Below are 22,930 nucleotides of genomic sequence, written 5' to 3' on the forward strand. Positions count from 1 at the left end.
TCTGCTCCCCCGGCCCCGCAGCGCGCACCCGGACGGACGGACGGACGGACAGGCAGACGGAGCACCCCTCTCAGCTGCTCCCTGTCGCGGGGAGAAGGGAGGTGCTCCGGCTTGCAGGTGAAGGTAGTAGTGCATGTGGATTTCGATGGTAATAAGCTAAGAATATTCTTCTGTTTGAACAAGAACTTAGTTAAATGCTTTTTTTTTTTTTTAATACCTTTTTGTTAGGGTTTTAGACAGACCCCTACCACTGCTAAGAGCAATTTCTAGGTCTGAAATTCTGTTGATGCACATCTCACAATAGGCCTTTCATGTGCGAAACATCAGAGGATACGGCATTTGTTCTTCAGTTTAGGTATTAAAGACCGTACAGAATAGTATGTGATTAAACATGTAAGGCCAGATAATACATTTGCAAAGGTTCTTTTATTTTAGGTTTAAGCCTGGATAATTGTGGTCTTAATCTCAGGGTAGGCAAGAAAGAGAATTGTACATGAAAGTATTTACACAAAGTTCCCAAAGCCCTGTGGATTATGCATTAGTTTGGATAATGAACTAGTATAGACAGAAAGAAAAGAAAATCTGGGTATTCGTGCCATTTCTAATGTGTTTCCCTGAACGTTTGCCAAACAATAACCCTTTAAGATTGTGCCCATGGAGGGTTATATGGCAGGAGAAACATCTGGTTTATTTCATTGCCTAATGCCAAATCAAAACACTTGGTCTTTAATTTAGAGGAGATCAAACAGGAGGACTGTTTAACTTTGTTGATTATATCAGCCCTCTTTGTGATAACTTGTGTTTTGATTCCTACCTCAGCGCTGGGGTAAAGGCCTTTGTGTGCTCTCCGCGCTGAAATAGCCACTGGTCCCCTAACAAAAGCAAAGAAAACGTCGGGAAGTTGACTTCGAGGAGTAATTCATGAATTAAGTTTCTTTGTTGCTTTAGACTCAATAACATTAACATAACAAAGGCTAACTGAAATGTACACTGGAGTGTTTAAAAAATTGGACTAACAGCGCCGAGGTTTGGCTCGGCAGGCTCCCGATTGTGCAGCCTTTGTCTAGGAGCCTTTTCATTAGGCGCTGGCATATTGGCACCCCGCGGCCTGGCCTGGCCCGGCACCGAGGGGAGGAGGAGGCGCGTTTGTTGCAGGAAAATGAGTCATGTCACCGTTTAAGCCTGGCAGAAGGTGTCAGGGTTGTTCATCATTGGTCATTTAACAGCGCAGCAGCCGGGCGCTGCGTGCAGAGCGAAGTCTGCCCGCGGATGTTATTCGTGGCTTTCTTCTAACGTAGCTTTTTCGCTTACGAGGCGTGGCAAAACCAAAGTGGCAGGTAGAGCGATGGAAAACGGTTTCGAAGCAGCCTTGAGCGCCGTTGGGCGGCCTGCCCGGCGCTCGGCGGCTGCGTTTGTACTGACGCGCGGTGCGTTAGTTCCTGCAGCCTCCCGGGCGTTGTTTGTTCTTCGCGCTTTCTTTGCAGCTCGCGTGAAAAGCATGCAGTGTTTTCAGTAGGGGGGTGATGGTGTTTTCCACTGTAGAAAAGTATGTTAGGTCAGGAAGGCGCGCGTCCTGGTTTTGTCAGCTCAAAAAATACAATACGCAGCTTAACCAAGTTCCAGTTTATTGTCAGCTAACGGGTGAGATGTCGGACTGTGTGTGTGAAGACACATCAACCACGCTGCCGGTGAAGGTTTCTTTTTTTAACAGTGCCCTCTGATGACTAACAAATCCTGGTCTCTGCTCAAGTAAAACAGATTTGAACTGATGACCTATAAAAATATGTTCTAAATTCATAGTCGGCTTCTAGCCCCCATTCCCTTTCCAAAAGGAGATTCCAAAGAATCTTGGAATTCTGAGTTTTTAATTAACGTTTGAAGCATTATGTCTTCAATTTTGATCTACATTTCTCTATTATGTTAAAGAATAGCAAGAAATAACTTACTGCAAATGGAGATTTAAAGAATAGACTATTATCTTATGGGAGCAACTGAGAGAGAGATACATATGTGTATATAGATGTATAAAAGAGAAATTTTTATATGGTGTTGTAACATGTAGTAACAGCAACAAAATTTCAGATGGTTTTAGTTTGCTAGGTACAAACTGACTAGAGCTGAATGTTTTCTCCATATTTTTCTTTGTGAAGGATTAATTTTTAAAGGTAACCAACATGTGTTTACTTTGGTAAAATCTTTTATCGCTCTGAAGATTGGGAAGTCATTAGTCCTCCACGTTTTCCTGACAGTTTGTTTGTTAAAAATATCTGTGTACAGAGTTAATAAATAAAATATCTGTGTTAAGAGTTAATAAACTCTTAACATATTAACTCTATTAACTCTTAACATATACAGTTCCCCTTGAATGATACAAAGGCTGTAATTTCTGCTGTTGTGAAGGTACAAGTAAGATCAGTTATGTTTGTGTCACTATGCAATACAGGCTGTGCATATTTTGACAGCTATTTGAAAATGAAAGTTCTCTGGCCATTTTTAGAACAGTGTGTGTAATAAAGTTGGACTGGGATTGATGGGCCACAGTGTTTTTTTTATCAATCCAACATCAAGAGTGATAATTAAAAGCATGAAAAGGAATCCAAATAGCTTTTTTTTTTAAACTGGGTATTGTGACATGTGTTGATAAACAAACTCTTTTGTCTGTTATCAGATTTATTCTCCTGATCATACCAGCAGTAGTTTTCCATCAAATCCATCGACCCCAGTTGGATCACCATCACCTCTTACAGGTAGAGACTAGCTATTTGTAAATAACTTGTTTGCTGTTTTGAATACATCTTCTCTGCAATGACAATGAAATCGTTAGCTTCCTTGCATATTTACTTAAATATTTTGTTTTTCTGTTGTACTAAATCCAAGCGCATCCGAAGTTCTTAAGTGTTTTGTCGTGAGCATTCGCTTAACTTCTGGCAATGGGCTTTGAAAATTAGCTGATTAAAGTGATGTTTGAAAACCTTGAGTCTCATACATTGTCCCAGCTATTACAAATATCTGTAACACTGGAGAAAAATAACACGCATAGTAAAAACTGTGCAGGAGCCTTCAGTGACAGACACAGCAGACGTGTGTTCCCCCTATGAAAATACAGCAGTCTGTGAGACCCTTCACTTCTAAAACAGGATAGCTTTTCATTCATAGCTTTCATGAATGCTTTTATTCTATGGGAGAAGAATTTCAGGCATTTTTCAAAGTAAGTGCCACGTGCTGCAGCCACCTCTGTCACCTGCGCTTTGTGGGCCAGCGGCGCGAGGGCGGGCAGGAGCCTTTCGGCGCGGAGACGAGCCGGGGGCAGCTGCCTCCAGCTCCTAGCGCCAGCGCAGCTTTCACAGCCACCCTGGCCTCAGCTGTCTAGTAAAAGTTGAACAGCTGTTCTCCATACAGAGAGCGCTGTGAAAGCTCCATTGACTTAAATTTGTTGTTTAACAAAGAACTAGAATTACAAGCAAGATGATGTAACTTTAACCCTGTTCTTTCCTATAGTGCAATTTGTTAAATTATTTAAAGTTCATGCAACAGTCTGGTTTCCCATTCTTTGCTGTTTGATATATCCCTGCAGACTCCTGACTGCTGGTCACTTTTTTGCAAGAGGTTTTTTTGGAATAAAATTGGCTCATAGTGAAGGACAGAGAGAGCGAGCTTAACAGAGTGTTGGTATAATCTAGATGAATAAATTAATAAAGTTATTGCATATAAAGTAGTCATATGCATATGTATATATGCATATGTATGTATATAATGTAACTCAGAAAACTGGCATTGTTCATACTTCAGTCATGTTTAATGGAGACTGTTCTGGTTCTCTGTGGACTTTAATGGATGAATGAATATGTGACGTGGCATACCTGAACAGCTGCTTGGGGCGTTTTTCTCTGAAACTGAAAAATCCATGTTGAATTGAGTAATGATGGGATTAATGGGGTTTTTTTGATTTAGTGATGAGTTGATGAAAAATGTCTTGTGTATCCTTGTTCTGCTGAAAAGGCAGGTCAGACCAGAGAACTGTTGTTCTTTTCTTTTTAACATCAAAGGAAATATTGAAAAGAGCTCGATGGGTAGAGAAAAGAAGTGACTTTCCAAAGTATTTGCAGTTTTAAAGATCCCTGTAGGAGCTCCCTGATTAGATACCACGCCTAACTTTGTAAACATGAAAGAGCTAGCTAAATCATGGTTTTAGAATACAAATTTGAGGTCCCTAAAACCAGTGTTTTCCTCGGGCTTGCCTGGTGGAACCTCTGTCGCATGTAAGCTCTCCGCAGCTCGCGCTCTGATTTGCGTTCCTTATTTGGGATTCTGGAGGGTAAAACGGTGGTAGATACAAGGCAGTAATGCTGAACTCCTGCTCAGGCACAAATTTAGCATCTGTTGTACAGTTATACACCCCCTCCCCCCCCCCCTTTAATTCCAGTGATACAGAATGTATCAAGCCTTTGCTAAATTGCTCCAGTAGTTAATTACCTTCATTTATGAATCTGGACTTTTATCTTTATTCCCAGCTGAGTCACTAAGAACACAGTGAAGCACAATGTAAAGTAATTACTACTATATTTATTGCTATTTATACTCCTGGTAGCCATTTTTTGTCCTGACCCCCCAAAATTATTACAGATAAAACAAATGTTTTATGTATACTGAAATAATGTATTTTGGAGCATTTTAGCCTTCCCCTTGATTCTCCTCTTTAGTAATCAGCTCTTTGCTTATTTATTAGCCTTATTATTTTAGATTTGACTAAGTCTTTAATTTACCTATCATTTAATTATAAATTAGGGTAGGAGCACCCTGTTTCCCGTGTAAAGCATTGAGAGATTGTGGCTTCATGAAACGTTTACGTCTAGAAGTTCACATCTGAATGTTTGGCCTTTTGGTTTCTGGTTTTTTCTTTGCATAGATCAGGGCTAACAATATTATTTTCAATATTTTAAGCAAAAGCTTTGAAAAACAGCACGCTGTAAGCCTAGATGAAAACTTCCAGGTATCATGGGGCAGGGGCGTGTCTCCTCTTTCCTACCCTCGCTTAGTTTCTAATTTTACAGGAACATGCCCAAAGCTGAAGTTTTATTGACCCTGTGTACGCATGTGAAGTTCGGACCCAGATCTGGGTGGCCGAAGCCTCGGTATCCAAAGAGCGGTGCTGGGCGGACGAGGGGCGCTCCGAAGCGTTCAGCGCGGGCTGCGGGGCGGCCGCGGCCCGTTGCCGGCTCCGAGGCGCGCGCGTCTGACGGGAGCCAGGGCGTTGGGGCTGGGAGGTGCTGGGAGGACGCGCGATGCTGCAGCGATTACTAGAGATGACCCCTGGAAACCCAAACGCTTGCCTGGCTGATTTGTTTTTTCGTGCCGCTCCGCTGGTGCTGCGCTAGCAGCCGCGGTTGTTAACGGTGGGGCTGGCGGTGCCAGGGTGCTGCTTAACATAATTGGTGGGTTTCATGCACAAACTTCCAGGAGGGGGAGCGGGAGGAGGAAGGCAGGAAATCAGTGCCATCTGGCAACCTGCGCAGGCATGGAAACGCCAGCGCAGCCCGCCACCCCCAGCGAAGAGCGCTAGCGTTACTAGAGGTGCCACTGAAAACTGCAGCTTGCGGTTGGGTTGTTTGAAGGAGAGGAGAATGAGTTGGGTGGTGGGTTTTTTTTTTGTTTTTTTTTTTTTTTAAATTCTCGCTCTTTGTGAGAAATACCACTCAAGTAGTTTTGTTCAGGGCTTGCTTTAAGGAAATGGTACCTTTTTTCATTAAAAAAGGTCAGCAAAAACTAGGCACGTGGGCTTCAAGTCACTTCTAAATAAAGGATTACTTTCTTTTCATAGTAGTTTGCCCTTCTGCTTAATATTCAGCTGATGCTTTATTGCAGGAAATAGCATACTCGGTCCTCTTAGTTGTAAGCACTCATTAAAACCATAACTGCGGTCTTGTCTCTAAAAATGGAGTTTTAACCAGATAAAAATTTGAACGTTCAACTGAGCCAAAATAGTCGGAAGTTGTTTCATTAATGCTTTGCAAAAATAAGCTGGACTCCAAGCATTATTCCCAAGTTCGGGAATGATAGTAATGCAGAGGGAGACTATAAATCCAAGACCGCAAATAGCTGTGTGAAGTGAAAATTTGTAATTATAAACTTATTCACCGATGCCATTATATTTTAAAAGAGAATTCCAGCACAGTTATGGCAGCTCTGGGCTTTTATGACATTGGAGATGGCTTTTTTATTTTTTAATTAGAAAGGAAATATTTGAGTATTTTAATAGCTGTGCAAGCTGCACTCTTTTTCTTAAATAAAACCCTTTCTTTAAAAGGTAACAACTTGCAGCTCTCTGAACAAAGGAACTGTAATGTTATTAAACCTTTTCCCAGTTTTCCAGACATACAGCCCTGGCTGTTATTGAAAGAACAAGCCCACAGGCTCCTCCTTTAATGAGCTGCTTTGGATTGTATGTCCATAATTTATTAATGTAATTGCTTTATTATTACATTTGTATGGCTGAAAGGAAGCTGTCTCTAATGGACACAGAATTTCATGTAGTATCTTTATAAAAGATGCATTATTAGTTGGTGAGAAAAATACATGTTGTACTACTTCAGGCTTTGTTCTGAAAGTACTGCTTTATTAGTTACTGCATTTCACATCTAATTATTTCTAAATTTTACATGCTAATTAGGTATATTTGGTGGGTCAGATTAGAATGGTTATATATTTGAATTTGCAGTGTATAAGTAATATGGATATAATTGCTGGTTTGTGGCATAGTCAAGGTTTCTTTAGCTGAAATGAGATCTGTTCCAATTCACCTTCAATATACCTGATATAACAAAAAGAAATAACTTAAAGTTTATTTTTACTCTCTAAACTTGATATGCATGATAATCTAGAATTTCTTTCTATAACTGAAATAAAAAAAGGCAGAGTAAAGCTAGACAAGATAAGGAAAGTTCTTTAGATCTAGTTTTAAGCTCTGTTATTTAATACAGAGATGTCATATAAAAATGTTTTTCCAATTATCCTTAACTTAATGTTCTTTTTAAAAATATTCTTAATTTACTCTATATTTTTATGCTATTAAAGATATGCCTGCATACACTGAATATAATATCGAGAAAAAAGGATTCATCAATGTTTTTTATGGGAACGTTTGCGAAAGACAATTCAAATACAACGCGTTCAGTCTGTTATTTTCTAATGTTAAAGTAGTTGGAAGGTATCACTGCTTTGTCGTCATAACGTGTCTAACCTAGAGGTGCCAGGATAATTTGTCCCTCGATAAGGCAGAATGGAGGAATTTGTCCTCCTTTGCAAACCCATATGTTATCCTACCTTTATGCAGAATATGTTGGTGTTAATTATGCTTAAAAAAAAATCGCATCTCTGCTTCCTGCTTCTGCCGCGTAGATCTGTGAGTTAACCTAGACAATTTTGACAGGTGCCAGTCAGTGGTCTAGGAGCGGAGGACAAGCCCCCTCATCTCCAAACTATGAAAACTCTCTACACTCCTTGGTAAGAATTGTTGAAAGCAGCATATTACTATGACTTAAGAGTTGAAGGCTTGTTTTTGTATGACTCCTGCATATCATTAAAGGAAACAGTAGGATAGCATTACAAATGAATTCTTTGCGAACAAATGGCCTGTTCAGTTGAACAATATAAGACGTGCAGGGTGTGTCTTTCACCATCTGTTCCCTGGGCATCAGGCTTCTGGGCTAAGGACAGCTGGTGCTAAAGCGCCGTTATGAGATTTTGGTACCTTTTCACAAATCCATAGCTAATTCTTATCTAAAGTTCAGTCTGGAGAAAAGATAAAGACTTCATGCCTTTGCATTTACTTGTCCTTCCCCCTCTCTCCCTGACATGGTAATCTCTTGGGACTGTTGTCATTACACTGTCATTAAAGTAGTAATATATTTTATTTGTAATTCTTATATATATTATTGGGGGATGTTCATTTATAAATAAAAATATTTTAGAGAAAAAGAAATAATCTGTTATTGGAAATTTTCTGGATTTGAAGATTCTGCAGAGGATTTAACTTACTGACTTCTTTCTTACGTTTCTGGTACAGCGTCAGGAAGGAAAGGGGAAAATTTTGAGGGAACAGTGAGAAAGGTTTTGATTACCTGTTAATATTTCTAGTTTCCACAGATGTTTCTTTTTTTTTTTTTTTTTCCTGGCTAACAGGAATAAGTTTAAGCTAAATCAGTTTTCTTTTCTTCACAATTTTTGCAATTAAGTATGATTGGTATGTACATCTTAGAATCCTAACATAACTGCAGTGTTAAATATTAGCCTTTTCTTATCTTAATATAATCAGATCTCTGTTGCATTAACTTAACTAACAATTTATTGCTGACATGCACATCAGCTGTTTCCTCACCTCTTTTTTGGATTAATCTTAACCTGTGCTTTGCTTCCTGTTCTGTCTTGACTTTGCCAGAAAAATCGAGTTGAACAGCAACTTCACGAGCATTTGCAAGATGCAATGTCCTTCTTAAAGGATGTCTGTGAGGTACTATTTCTCTTTAGATGGTGCCTTTTTGTGTTTCAATTAATGCTTCTTTTGGATTCCCCATTAAAAAACTTTAATTAGCATAGTGTATGACCCGTCTTTTGACCAACGTTCTGCTAGTTCAGTTTCTAGAGAGCTGCAATGTCAGAATCAGTTTTGCTTTGGGTTTTTTTGGTCTTTTTTAAATGAAAATAAATCTAAGGCATAGCAACTTATTTTATGTTAACATATAGAGCTTGTTTTTTATTTCTGAAATATCTGTTTATGGACCAGTATTTAGAAAATGATAACTTTAAGTTTTGTCCAGTCTTTTTGTAATACAGGTTCTCAAAAAGCCACTGCCTCTCTTAATTGTTACCAACGTGGTGAGGCTGATTTTATGATCGTTCTTTCTCATCCTATATTAGATAGTTTATTTTGTAGTACTTCCTTTTTTTCTTGTTCATGCCATGTAATAGAAGCTAAGTAACATTAACCTTATAATAAGCTTCACTTTAAAAGCTGCCACCTATTTGTGGAATGAGTGCTATCTCGAGCAAAATCTCCAGATATCTTCTCTTTTTTCTGTTTGTTTGTAGTGCTGGTAGGTGCTTTCAGAGTCTTTTGATACTGCATTTCATCTTCTGTCTTTAATGTCTCCAAGGTAGAAACTGTTACAGTATAATGAGTCTGCAGAGTTATTCAGCAATGACTGTTAGCGTTCCTCTTAAATCCCAACAGCAGTCGCGAATGGAGGATCGCTTGGACAGACTCGACGATGCCATTCACGTGCTACGAAATCATGCTGTGGGGCCTTCGACGAGCCTATCGGGTGGCCATGGAGACATACATAGCTTATTGGGACCATCCCATAACGGGCCAATTGGAAGCCTGAACTCCAGTTATGGAGCATCTAGCCTGGTAACAACCAACAGACAAGCGTCAATGGTAATGATATTTTCAAACGTATACGTGCACAGCAATTACAGCTGCTAACTTTAAATTGTAATAGAGCCTCGTAAGTTAAAACCGGACTGTGAGATTAATATTTATCAAGGAGAAACTACTGAGATTGCTGTGGAGGAGAAGATGGCAGACAACTTGCACCTGCTATGGGTTTCCAATTAGAGGGACCGGGGAGGGGGGTGGGCAGCCACGAGGGGGAGGAGAAAGATGGGAACACTTAGACTTTGGCCTGGTCAGTGGCCCATAAAATCCTGCTGTGACCATATGCAGAAAGCTGAAACTTTCTGCTGAGAGCATTTCAGCTTATACATGCATTTTTTCCAGATGTGTAATAATTGGCAGAACAGTTTTCTCCTTGAAATGGTGAATAGGGAGATTGAATGGGAAAAGCAGTCAAGAAGGACTGAATTTCAAGTGTTCTGGTCTGGAAAAGCTGTTTATTGTAAATTGGAGCTAGTCTTCAATAGCAGATGCTGGCAGAGGACTGGGAGGAAGCTGCTGGAATGTGGAACCATAGTGTGTGCAGGCTCAAAATTTAAACTTTTTTTCCAAATGAAAAGGAGTTGGAGCACAGCTGTAGTGTAAGTAACAACGAAGGGGAAACAACTTTTAGTTTAATCCCCAAGAAGAGTAAAATTATTCAGTTCATCTCTTTTAGTTTCTTTAAAAATGTGAACTGTTCTGAGGAAAAAAAAAAAAAAAAAAAAAGGGTTTAGTCCTTCATAGACCAGGAATATGTTAAAATCATTATGTAGTAAGTGAATTCTATTTGTAGTGTTTCTCACTTCCCTTTTTTCTTCCTTTTCAGTCCCTCCTTCTCCAAAAATGCTTAAAGAGCTTTTTTAAAACATGCTCGTTTTAGTGGTGCCATGTGTTTGCATGTTTACAGCGTCATTTTAAAGACCAGTTACATGCTGTGAAATTTTCTGTTATAAAACAGATTCACAGCTGGGTACTGTGTGATCAAGGCAAAATTTCACCTATCATCAAAATAATTAGGTACCCCAATTGCTGAAGGGTTTGTATTCTATAAAACAGAATTAGTTCCAGGCTCTCCCTTTCGCACGTCACACATCCATTTATATTAATTTCAGAATTGCTGTAGTAAACATCAAAAAAACCTGGGTAGTTTCTGTAGGCTGTGTGTGTGTTTTGGGGGCTTGGGCAGGGGGGAGAGTTTCCAATGGCATTCCCAGCTTTAGGCTTCTGTACAAGTTCACCGTGGCTTTTAGTAATGAAGGAAGTGATGTACAAATACCTTAAAATGACATATTTTAAAAATTTTTGTTGCTGTTCATGCTGCCTTCTCTTTAATATTTAAAGAACGCTGTTAAGGGGAAAGTTTTACAGTGTTTCAGAGTAGACTGAAATTTAGTTTTACAAAAGAATATGTACTTTTTCATCTAAAGGGTGCGAGGTGGAGTGAGCGACTGAAATTGCGGTGACAAAATTGTTCTCTGTCTGCCTTGTGGAACCTTCTGATACTGCGGCTCAGTCAGATACAGTCAAACATAGATAATGCCAAAATATACGTACGTGCCCTGTCTTTCTGTTCTAGACTGAACTACAATAAACGTCTTACCAACTCAGTTTTGATTAAAATAGGTGATAGTGGAAAATGGCTCTCCAAAATGAATAAAGGTTCCTAGGTCTGCTATAGTTTAATGTAGTTTTGTAGTTTAAGTGTAATATAGACTTGATTTATCATCATACTTATCATCCATCATATAGTGATGGATCTGCAGTTCTGACTGAGGGATGCTTGCTATCTCTGAGGAATAAATGTAGATTAGGAAAATGGAGAAAAAAAAAAAAAAGAAGGGTTTGTTTTTATATGTCATCCTGGCTGCACGAAACAAACTTGCAGATCAGTTTTGGCTTGAAAATCCAGTGAGCTAAAGAATTTCTTGGATTAACCACAGTTTTGGTACCTGGGAAGACCTGGCCCCAACAGCGGGCGTCCTGCTGTGGCTTCCCCGGCTCCGGCGGCCTCGCCTGGAGTTGCGAGACCGGGGAGGAGACGTGGGGCAAGGCCGGCGGAGGCTCCTCAGGGACAGCAGCAGGTCGGCCGGGCCCCGCGGGTCCGCGGCGGAGCTCTTGGCGCCGCCTTCCGTAATCGGTTCCCTTGAGCCGATGTTTCTTTGGCTGTTTGTTCTCCTTGAAGCTGTAAACGTGGACGGGCGGAGACTTTGCCATGCAACCTGCGTTTGTAAGAGCTACGCTTGGTTCAGAAATTAAATACCTCTTTATTTTAGAGGACCTCCCCTGAATTTTAAGGGAATAACGGGTATTGGCTAGCACGATGAGAAAAGTCAACATTGATAAGGTTGTTTCCCTATATTTGCTTCTGTCTGAGGTGTTGTAGGGGTTTTGTGGTCAAGAAATGTTCATTGGCATTCAGCATTAAATGAAACTTCCTTGTCTGGGAGTAAAAAATCTTTATACAAGATATTTTTGTTCTTTAGCAAAAAAAAAAAAAAAAAGAATAAATTAAATTTCCCTAGAAGAAGATGATCTTGGCAGAAGGAGCTAGGAAATGAGTAATTTAACTCCTTTTTATGTAATTAGTGTAACCAGACATGGTTTTATTTTAACATTTGCTTAATTTTTGAGCCAGATTTATTTTAAAACTCTAGTTGACTTCATTTCCTGTTCGCTCAGAACGGTCTTGTTTCCTTTTCAGCTAGGTTGTCCATTAGACTTACTCAAACAGAATTTTAGTATCTCAAGCTCATCAAATATTTGCTAAGTGGCCTTGGAAGTCGATTTGTATTTTATTTTGTGTATTATTGAAAAATCAAGTAGTAATACTCTTGTTGCTCTTATTCAGGCTGCTTTTTATTTGTCGTTGCAATACAATGGAAAAAGAACAGCATGAATTGATTAAAAATAAATAAACAAACAAAGGCCTGGAAACTCCGTTAAGGGGGAAACTCAGTCCCCGAGTTGCAGGTTTGTTTCCAGGTAGAGCAGGAGTCCAAGAGAGCTGCTGAGCTGCCCCAGCCCCAAGGGCGGCCGGGGCCGGGTGCGAGGAGCAGCCGGAGCGGGCGGCGGGGAGCCGCTCCTGCTGGCAGCGGTCCCTCCTCAGGCGCCCTGTTTGACCTAGCCAAAAGTACTCCGAACGGTACTTCGGCTTTCAGGGACCACACCTTATCACTTGGATCAACCGCAGTAAGTTTTGCGAGCTTGAGGGGGTCGCTTTCGCGAGCCTGTGTCGCGGTGTGCGAGGGGGCGTCCCGGCCGCCTGCGAGGCTGCCGTTCGCCTGGGGATTGCATCGGCTTTGCGGCCCTGCCTGGTTTGAGGAAAAACCGTAGTCCTGCACGGTTATACTGACAGAGAGCGCTTTTTTTTGCTTTCCTGCGAATCATAAATAATTATTAGACCATGTTTGTGTAGGACCCCCCAACACACACACACACAGCAGTGAATGCAGAAGTGATTTAAATAGCTTCAACAAAGGCCGTTGCTATGCTGATTGCTCCTCAGATTTTTCTAAAATATTTTGGATTTGCAACTGAAATTTTAGGTTTTTCTTCTAGATGATGTGAGAGCTCTTCAGTTTTCCTTCCATTTTGTGTGCTTGAGGAGTATTTAAGGTCTACTTAAAAGCAATCATGTAAATAAGGCTAAATTAGATCATGAAAGAATAAATCAGCTCAAAGTTTGTTTGCCTGTAAAATTAAATCCTGCAAGCCGTTGTTAATGGAACACTAAAACCGTAGCGGACCTCTTCTGTACTACACCACGTTGAAAGAGCAGCCTGAGGGCGCCCAGAGGGCTCCGTCAGGGTGCGGAGTAAAACCAAGCGGTGGGCAGCCGCAGCGGGCGCGCGCCGGCGGCAGCGGAGCAGCTGGATTGCTCCCGGTCTGCTGGTTTCGTTGGCTCCACGCGGAGCCGACGGTCCAGGCCGAGGGAGAGCCGGGCTGCCGCGGCTTCCCCGGCCAAGGTGGAGGGGGGCCGGGCCGGATGGGAGCGAGCGGCAGCAGGGCACCTTCGTCCCCCCGCAAGGCTTAACCCGGCCCGGCCCCGGCCGGCCTGGAAACGCGGGAGAAACGTTTGGGGCAGGAATCGGGTGGCGGGTCAGGCCGGCTGGCGTCATGAGGCGACGTAGCCCAGGCCGCACTCGCCGCGCCGGCAGGCCGGGGCCGCGAAGCGCGCAGAGGCGCTCGGGCGGCGCGGACCTGCCTGGCTCCTGCGCAGCCCTAGAGGGGGTTTTGTTTTGTTTTTTTTTTTTGTTTTGTTTTTGTTTTTTACACGTGTTTTTATGACGGGGGTGTTTATAGGACGAGTCGCTCTTCCAGCCTTGAGACTTCGAGGTGCTCAACGTGTCGCGCGGTACCTCCAGGCGGTTCCTGAGGGGCTGTGTTTATGTGTTCGCGCATAAAGCTCTCGGCCCTCACGTGAGGCGCGTTAGCTTTGGGTTTGGGTTTTTTTTTGTTTGGCTGGCAGAGTTTTTTATTTATTAAGTACATCATAGATAAGAGATCGAAATTCATGCTGCGGTCAGTTTCGTAACGTTTTGGCTCTTCAGATTTATTTTTTTTAGTAACTGTTAATCTGAATTGTGTGCTGTGAACTCGTAAGCTGTTTCACGGGACCGGAATGAGCACTTGAATCCAGTTTCTATTTGTAATCTATCTTCCGCCTCTGTCAGAACCGATTTGTTGCTCTGTCACTTTTAGATCAGCCCGAGATTTTTTTCAAGTCTGCCAGGATTGTGGCAGCGGCCGTGTGTGTACGCTGCTTTAAGAAATGTTTGCCTTTTCAAAGAAGTAAATTTTGGAAGAAAGCTGCCCCCGAAGAGATGCACAGTTTGGCCTGGAGCGGGCGGCGGGGCGGGCCGAGCGCGGGCAGCCCGGACCGCTGCGTCCGTAGCGCGACCGACGGCGCGCGAGCAGGGCGCCCCGAGGAAGGCGAGGTCCGCCTGAGACAGCGAGGAGTGCCGGGCCGCGGACGCGAGGGCCTTCTGCAGCGCGGCCGAGGCGAGCAGCAGCCCAGAGCGACTGGCGTTACCTTTGGGGTTTTTTCCCCCCCTTTCCTTTCTTGTTCCCCTGCACTAGCTTACGGGAGCGAGTGTATATTAAACAAAGGATAAACTTGCGTAAGGGTATTTATCTCTCTCTGGGTAAAACCCATACTAAGACATGAAAGGTAAAAGCTGCATTAATTACTCAAGAGGGATTCAAAGCTCAGCAGTTTACTGGGATTGAAGGATTTATTGAAAAACAGTGGTTCTCATGTGTAACTCCAGGCAATAAACCTATTTAATTAAAGGCTTAATCTTCTAGTTGACATGTTTGCTACTGTTCCAATAAAAAGCTTCATCTGTAGCCAATTTCTGTAACTATACAAATAACAGTAGAATCTGTCATCTTTGTTCTTTTCTTTTTTTTTAACTGTTTAATTGCATTATGTTGGTTGTATTTTAAATATTTAAGACATTTGTGTCTTTAGGAATCAGAGGCTTTAATGCCCAGTGTTCCATATTACTGAACGTTGGGCAGTGTCTTTACCTCTTCCCTTTTCAAACAAAAGAATTCTCTTTTTTTAACTAGATGCTTGATTTGCTAAGGGTTCTGTATTGAGCAGCAGTTCTTTAACAAATGTGTCTCTTCGAGCTACGTATGTGCGCTTATTGCTGTTCTTACCAAAGTAGTATTCATTCAAGTTCACGCAAAATTATAATGTGTTTTTTTAAGACCCTTCATCTCAATACTTGCTTGCTTCGTCATGTTGTATTATGAAAGAGCAGATTAGAATATACCGAGGGGATCGTAAGAATAGTTAAATGCCTGGATTATTTTCATATGATAAGATACTGTAATGGGACTAATATAAAAGTATTTAGCTGAGAAAGGAGGAAGAAGCGAGAATTAAAGTGAATAGAATAATGATATTGTGAAAATAGATCTATTTCTTAATCCTGTTTTAGCAAACAAGAAGTGAGAGGAAAATGTTATGCATATATGTTTTATATATGTGTGTGTATGTATATAGGGGTGTGTGTGTGTATACACACTGTATATACACGCATCCCCCTCTATATATATATGTATGTAGACACATATGCACACACATCTCTTGCATGAAAATCATTCAAGAATCAAAATGTTGCGAGTCCTAGAGTTCACAGATATACTAGCTTAAGGCTATCTGAGGTTAATCAAAACTTAGGCCTCTCAGGTATAAATCAAGAAGAAAACTCTGCAGTATTCTGTGGTATAATATTGAAAAAATTTGCTAGGCAGGTACATTATTACAAGTAGGTGTTGGTTGCTGCTTGAATCACAACTTAATCTAGTCTGGTGTAATCCACTGGTTTAGTGTAACGGTATCTTTCAGCTACATCTTTCCTTTACTGAGCTAGAGCTTAACTCAGGTCTCTAATCCAGCAAATACTTTGTTTTTAAACTTTTTTTTTTTGATGGTTTCCTTGAATCACATCTTTTAATAGGAATTTAATAGAAATGTTTGCTTTATTTTGCTTCAGGTTGGGACTCATCGGGAAGAAAGTGTCAGCCTCAACAGCAACCATTCAGTTCTTCCCAGTACAGTTTCTGGTCAGAGCACAGAACTAAATCATAAAACACAAGAAAGCTACAGAGGTAATCTTCCTGCGATATTAAATGCCCAAAAAGCAAGGCCTATCATAATCTAGAGCCCTTGAGGCTGTTGATCTTGATAAACCTAGATCAACGCAGACAGGGAATAGTGACAGAGATAATATTGAGAAATGAAAATTAACTTTTTAAATTTTAAATCCTATGAACTGCCACCGTTAGAGATTCCTGCAAGGATTCGGAGGGCATCCCTTTGTCAGACTTCTCCCTATATAGTTTCAGCAGAAGATTTTGCATTATAGCCATGCTTTTCCAGCTTGAGTTGCCATAATGCCACTTGCAATACTGCAGCCATTTCTAAATCAGCCAGGAGGGTTGCAGACTGGACTGACCCCAGATTTCAGTCTAGCCAATAAAAAGAGGTCTTTCCACACCAGTTTATGATTCTTTCTTTTCTAAGCCTAAAAAAGCAAGTTCTAGAAAAGAGAAGTCGGGTTATTCATTGGCATGCTGGCATCGTTTAGGGATGTGTATATATTACAGATTTGGCAGAGGCCCAAGCCTCTATGTCAGTGTAGATATGCCCTTAGATTTGCAGCTTGGGTAAGAGATGCAAATTTTCCTACTTTGCTAAATATATTCTTGTCTTTTACAGTGTCTTTTTCAGATTAAGCTGTTAGTTACTGATCAGTCTGCTCTATGAGTTATGATCGCTTTACAACCCCATGACGTGTCCAAGTACAGCAGTTTTGTCAGAACTTCTCTTCCATTTTGATGCTAAAGCTCCTTGCGTTTGCTTCCCAGGCCGCTGCCCCGGCCTCCAGCTGACGCACCCTCTGCTTGAGATTCTCTCACCTGTAAACAGGGGGAAAGCATCACTCCCATGATACTCATACAGCTCTCTGCTTCCTTGCAGCCTTGTCAGGTGGCTTACAGAGCCAGACTGTGGCGATAGGTCCAGCAGAAATCAAGTCTGAACACAAGGAGAAGGATGAAAATATACATGAACCCCCCTCATCGGATGACATGAAATCAGATGATGAGTCCTCCCAGAAGGATATCAAGGTTTCATCCAGAGGCAGAACAAGGTGTGTTACTGGCATGAGACAGAGGCCTTAGTTAATGTTCTTTATAAGTTGCATAATATTGTCCTTAACTTTGATAAATGTATTTCAAAGCTTGTGTGTGACTTTAGTGCATATATTAATAGGCAGCTGAAATTTGAAGATAACTAGTCTGCAATATATCTATCTATTTGAGTACAAGATGGAGGATTTTCCAGTAAAAATTACCTGAAAATTTTGCATTCACTTCTGTTAGGGCCTTGCCTAAGTACATTCAGACAAGCAGTGTAAGAGATTTGAGGGTCCTGCCCTGTGCAGAGGACATAAGAGTGTTAGAGGTCTGTAATCCTTCATACCTGTGCCAGGGCTGCACTTCTAGAATGGCAGCCACTACTGATGGAGAGCAGCAGCCTGATATCCCAGGTGCTGGGATGAATGTGATATATAAATATTGTTTTAAACACTTTCTCTTCTCCCAAACCATGGACAAATAACCTGGACAGGATGCTGAATAAAAGCTTCTGGATATGCTAGAACAACCGTGAAGCAGGCTTTGAGATTTGAGATAACAATGAGATGCATATAATCAGAATTGTGTGACCTTAGACAAATAGAGCCTATACGGTTGTTTGTGTCTGAGATCTTTTTAATGTATTAATTTTAGCAGAGCAGAGGTTTTTTTAGCACAGTTTTAGTCCTACCTTAAAATAAAACAAAAAAAAAACCAAAATTATTCAACATAATATCATAATCATAAGTGAAGTGATACAAGAATTCTAAGTGCAACTGTTAGCTTGATGTCGGGTATTAAAAGAACAAAATATTTCTAAAACTGATCAGGCAAACCTTTAGCAAAACTAAAATTTTTTTGTGTTGAATTGAAAATTATTTGAATGTTGTCTTGTATAAGATGAGATATTGGAAACCAGCAGAAACGGTTAGTTAATAATGATTTGTTCTTGACCTGAAAAGACAGCTGAGTAACTGTTGGAACAGCCATCAGTAAACGAGTGCAGCAGTTGTTAGGGTACAGCTTCTTTTGCTTCAGCAAGGGGCAGCGCGCGTTCCTGGAGGAACCATCTGTAGACAATATTCTGTGGATATTCTCCAGGTAGAAACCACTGAATATTTATTTTCAGGAAAATCCAGAAATAGCAAGAATTATCTTGAGTCCTTGAGCATTAATAGATACCTAACTTTTTGTGATGATAATATAGCCAAATGTGTTTGTGTTATATAAATATATTTTAATGTGAAATGTATTAAATGGGAAGCAATTTAATTTCATCAAGTGAGAGTTTTGATCCAACAGGGATGCTTGCTTTGAACGCGAGTGATATTTCAGTATACTTTTATTTATACTTTCTTGCAGCAGTACTAATGAAGATGAGGATTTAAACCCGGAGCAGAAAATAGAAAGAGAAAAGGAGAGGAGAATGGCAAACAACGCTAGAGAACGTTTGCGCGTACGAGACATTAATGAGGCATTTAAAGAACTTGGCCGTATGTGTCAGCTTCATCTGAAGAGTGAAAAACCACAGACAAAACTGCTTATTCTTCACCAGGCTGTGGCAGTCATCCTCAGTCTAGAGCAACAAGTGAGAGGTTAGTGGCCTGCGCCTGTGCTGTGGCAGCTGTGGAGTACCTTGGTTCATGGAGCGGTTTCAGCCTCTTTTGCAATATCCCTCATAAGGAGATGCACGAGTTACTAAAGTATTTGATGTTCTGTAACATGTTGAAGTTCTTTAGGAAAAGCAGAGGATTACTTTACAAAAAAAGGAGGGGGAGGGTTAGCTTTCTACTTTGATCCTTTTTTTTCCCCCCCCCTATGCTGTTAGCCATCTTTTGCCTATGTTTTCAAGGTAAGTTGGTTAATTAAAACCTTGACATATATTGCTATAAATTGTAAGAAGTGCTTATTTAGTAGTACAGAAACTTTAGCAAAAAGAAGAGATCTAATTTAAGATTAACCCTACACAATCTGAATATTAAAATGCAGTAGACTTAACTGCCTCTACTGCGATTTTTCCATTAAACATATATGAGGGAGGAGGAAGGAAGCCTACTGGTGCTTGAATCGGGAGGGAGAGGGGGAGGGTTGCATATATTTTCTTTTCCTGATTCCTTTAAATTTTCCAGAAAAGAGATCATAGGCTCTGCTGATAGCTACAGAACAGGAATTTTTTGCATAGTTTTCTCTTAAGGAAAGATACTTCTAGAAATCACGTTGAAAATGTAGTTCTTTACCTGTTCCATCCTTGTGTGCTGGTGAAGCTATTGTTGACCTTTAATCCCAGTTTAAGTTTACGTTTTATTGACCTGACTTTCACTAGAGTGAAATTCACTGTCTCAGTCTGAATTCTTTCAAGGTGTTGTGGAGAAACGGTAGTTACTCTGCAGATGAGATACCAGCTAATGTCATGGTAAAGCCCAATTCTAGCTTCTCTAAGACCTAGATCTGGGGAATGTTTTGGTCTGAAAATGTTTGTATTACTCTGAAAGATCAGAGTGAATATTATGAAGAAAACAGAAAAACATTGATCAGACTTTTTATTTTTCAATGATAGAAACATCAAGTCTATACCCTTACTCCCACAGGCTTTAGAATCCACGTAAAGCTGCGTGTTAAAATTAAGGAGATTGTTTTAGCCTTGCTCGGAAATGGCTTCAGAACCTTAGGTCTCTGTTAGAAATCTTTTTCTATATGTACTTGCAGTTAATTTAGACTTTTTTTACAGACAGGTTAAATCAAGAGTTAGCCCTTCCTCATGTCAAAACCACAGCTTCTACTCTCGGTGCATTTGGAGGCTGTTGCATGCATACATCTTGCCTCTTGTGAGGGAGACTCTGCGTTCTCACTTTATCTTACCAGTCTTGCTTTGCACCTGCTCTGCTCTCCATTAAGTTTTCTGAAACAAAGTGGCCAGAGTTTTCTGTGCTGTTCCAGATTAGTTTTCACCAGTGCATTATATAATGGCATAAGCAATTTCCTCTCTCTACTGGTAATGCACCCTCTCATTCTCTGATTGCTACTATCCAAAATAAAATATCTTAGATTTGAAACTTTAACTGTAGGCTAGCACTTATGTCTCCATTTGCTAAATAACTGAAATCAGCCTCCTTTCAAAGTTTCCATGTAATTAAATCTTTAAAACTTCAAGGCCAGCCACATTTAAACAAAGAAAACTGTAATTAAGAAAAGTTAGCAATTTTTATCCAGTAGACTCTTTGGGAGTGATCATCCTTAGGAATTCCAGCAGGAGGCTTTTGTTAATGATTTAGGTGAAAGCAGGATTAAGTCTGTGCATCATTGCCTCTGTCAGATTAGCTAGAGAAACACTCTGAAAAACGCACGAGGGTCAGCAAACTGCACGTATTAAAGGTGCATCTAAATAATGGAAGAGAAGGACTAAAAGTCCTTGGGCTGAGCTTATGCTGTCTGCTCACAGTTTTGGCAGCCTCTTTACAGTTAAAATTGTATCTGCAATCTTAACTTGCAAAAATAGAATTTACTGACAGCTAGAAAAATACCTCAGAATTTTGATTAAATTCAACATGCACTGAGATTAAAATCACTCATTTTAATTGACGGACTATATTACATATCTTTTGTGTGTCTCTTTCTGGCCATTGAGATTCAGGTCTTTTATATTTGAATTCATGAAAAGCCATTTGGAAGAACAAACAGTTGACTTTTAGAAACCTGCCATTATTCGAAAAAATAGATCCAAATCTATGTCTAAGAAGCTAATTGGGGAGGTGGAATCATACTGATGGAAAGTATTTTGATTGCTAGTCCACAGCTGGCAATCATTGACTTTATAATATGAAAGGAAATGTGATAAAAATTTATTTGGCTCTGGACGCATATCATCATATTCTCTTGATTTGGAGTGAGATGGGCACCAGATGATTTCACAGTCTTGGGGATATAAGGGGAATCAAGAAATCAGAAATTCAGAATCAAGAAATTCTAGCTCCTGGGTTCTTACGGCAGGCTAATACTTGAGGTGAAGAAAGAAGACGTTATTAAAAGTAGCGTGATGCCAGCAGGATTGGTATGGCTTTAACACAGCACCAAAATACAACAATCTCTCTTTTATTACATTGCAAATCCCAGAAGATTTTTCTGAGTTTGCAGTTTAGCAACTTTCTGTGATAAGGAGAAGCACTTTTTTTTTTTTTTTTTTAAAGGTTCTTGAAGATTTATGTAGGTAGCTATAAGGTTTTTTTAAAAATACCTGTTTAGGAGGTGCTTGGTAGGATTTTCAGTAGCACTTGTTTGCTGCTTTAGACATCTGCTTTTTTTAACATGTGGCTGTGAGTACTTAAGAAATGAAAGCTGCATAAGCTATTTTTACTACAGTGATTAACGTATCAATATTCCCCTTGGTATCCATATAGGATGTTAAGAATTACTTTTCTGTTACAGAACGAAACCTAAACCCTAAAGCAGCCTGCCTTAAGAGAAGGGAAGAAGAAAAAGTTTCTGCCGTATCGGCAGAGCCGCCAACACCGCACCCAGGAAGCCACCCTGGCCTGAGTGAAACTACCAACCCTATGGGTCATATGTGAACACCAGCCAGGTACAGCTCTTGTCCAGAGGCATCTGGCTCTGGCCGCATTTGATCTGATCGTTGCTTTTTATTGACTAAAACTTGAAAGTTGTTGAAGATCTAGATATGTTTGTTCTTAGTAACTGAGCTGCCACCAGCAAAAATTTCTTGCTGCCTCTAAGTACTTTTATACCTCTGAGCAAAAGCATGCAGATTTGTATGTAGTTTTAAAATAAAACAAAAACCTAAGAAATTTTAGTTAAATTCTCTTCATTTCCATGCATTGTTGCTGACGGCTACATCTCTTGGCTCAGGTGGCCTTCTTGGCATGACATCAGAAGAATAGTTAAATGACTCTGCTAGATAAGCCAAGAATAATAAAGATGAATTATACATCTTTAAGTCGTCTAAATATCACATTAGTTCATTTAAAAATCCATATATTGTTTCCCAGTGCTGATTCAAACAGTTAGAGAGACTTCACATCGCAAAGAGGTTTGCTATCTCACTTAAGGCCAGATAACAAATGATGATTTTAACTCATACCTTTTGACCAATGGAGATAGCTCTCTTCACTAATACAGATTGTGAATTAAGTCAGTTAGCAAAGATATTTAAAAAGCAATGCTTTCAGCTTTGCAAGACAAACCAGTGTTTCTAAGTACCCCAGATGCTCCAATATAAGAGAGTTAATTTAAAGCATGCAAATGAGGAGGCCTTACAGGAATTTTTTCGTAAGTGGAAAAATTGTTTTTGACAAAAAATAAAAATAAAAATCTTGCATGTTCCATGTCTTTAACAGCACAGTTTTTGCCACTCTTGATCAAAAGAAAGATATTCATATCAGGTTCAATGCCTTTATTTTGGTCGGTTACCGTCATGAAATATTATGGTATGTTGGGAGGGTTTATTGTAGTAGTGTATATAGATTGTTTTGCTTCTATTTTAACTTCAGGTAAAGGCACGCGTCTTGCCAGAATGTATCCTATGGTAGTTTATTACTCCCTGGTGTTCTTTCCAAAACAACAAAGTAGCATTTAAACTGAGCCCTACTGGAGGCAGTATTTGTATTTTTTCTCCCATTCCTTACAGTCAGTTTCTTTTTTTCTTGGCTAAATGTTTTTAAGGAAAACAAATATGCTTCAAATTCCTTTAACATTTTTTATTTCATACCATGCAATAGGCTACTTCTAGCCTATTTGTCAGATAATTCTTAATTTGTAGCAGACTTCTGTATTGTTTTTCAAATGAATCTTGCTATTTTAATTAACTACTTACAAAAGTTGGCTATCTCTCTG

General features: G+C 40.2%; 1 protein-coding gene across 17 annotated transcripts in view; it reads left to right on the plus strand.

Annotated features, from left to right (window-relative positions):
* The window catches only part of TCF12 (transcription factor 12), a 180,502-nt gene that overhangs the window by 154,349 nt on the left and 3,223 nt on the right, over nucleotides 1-22,930 (plus strand). For 7 of the 17 annotated variants that reach the window (XM_068959065.1, XM_068959068.1, XM_068959066.1 and 4 more), the window contains 8 exons: nucleotides 2,669-2,747; nucleotides 7,427-7,500; nucleotides 8,435-8,506; nucleotides 9,227-9,433; nucleotides 15,943-16,057; nucleotides 16,929-17,100; nucleotides 18,449-18,681; nucleotides 21,509-21,662. In XM_068959065.1, the coding sequence (XP_068815166.1) occupies nucleotides 2,669-2,747; nucleotides 7,427-7,500; nucleotides 8,435-8,506; nucleotides 9,227-9,433; nucleotides 15,943-16,057; nucleotides 16,929-17,100; nucleotides 18,449-18,681; nucleotides 21,509-21,651 (1,095 nt within the window). In that variant the 3' untranslated portion in view covers nucleotides 21,652-21,662. The remainder of the gene's footprint in view (nucleotides 1-2,668; nucleotides 2,748-7,426; nucleotides 7,501-8,434; nucleotides 8,507-9,226; nucleotides 9,434-15,942; nucleotides 16,058-16,928; nucleotides 17,101-18,448; nucleotides 18,682-21,508; nucleotides 21,663-22,930) is intronic. The other 10 variants (XM_068959074.1, XM_068959071.1, XM_068959073.1 and 7 more) reach the window with 5 other exon arrangements.

The sequence above is a fragment of the Struthio camelus genome, chromosome 12 (assembly GCF_040807025.1).
Source record: "Struthio camelus isolate bStrCam1 chromosome 12, bStrCam1.hap1, whole genome shotgun sequence".
In the NCBI taxonomy this organism is placed as follows: Eukaryota; Metazoa; Chordata; class Aves; order Struthioniformes; family Struthionidae; genus Struthio; species Struthio camelus.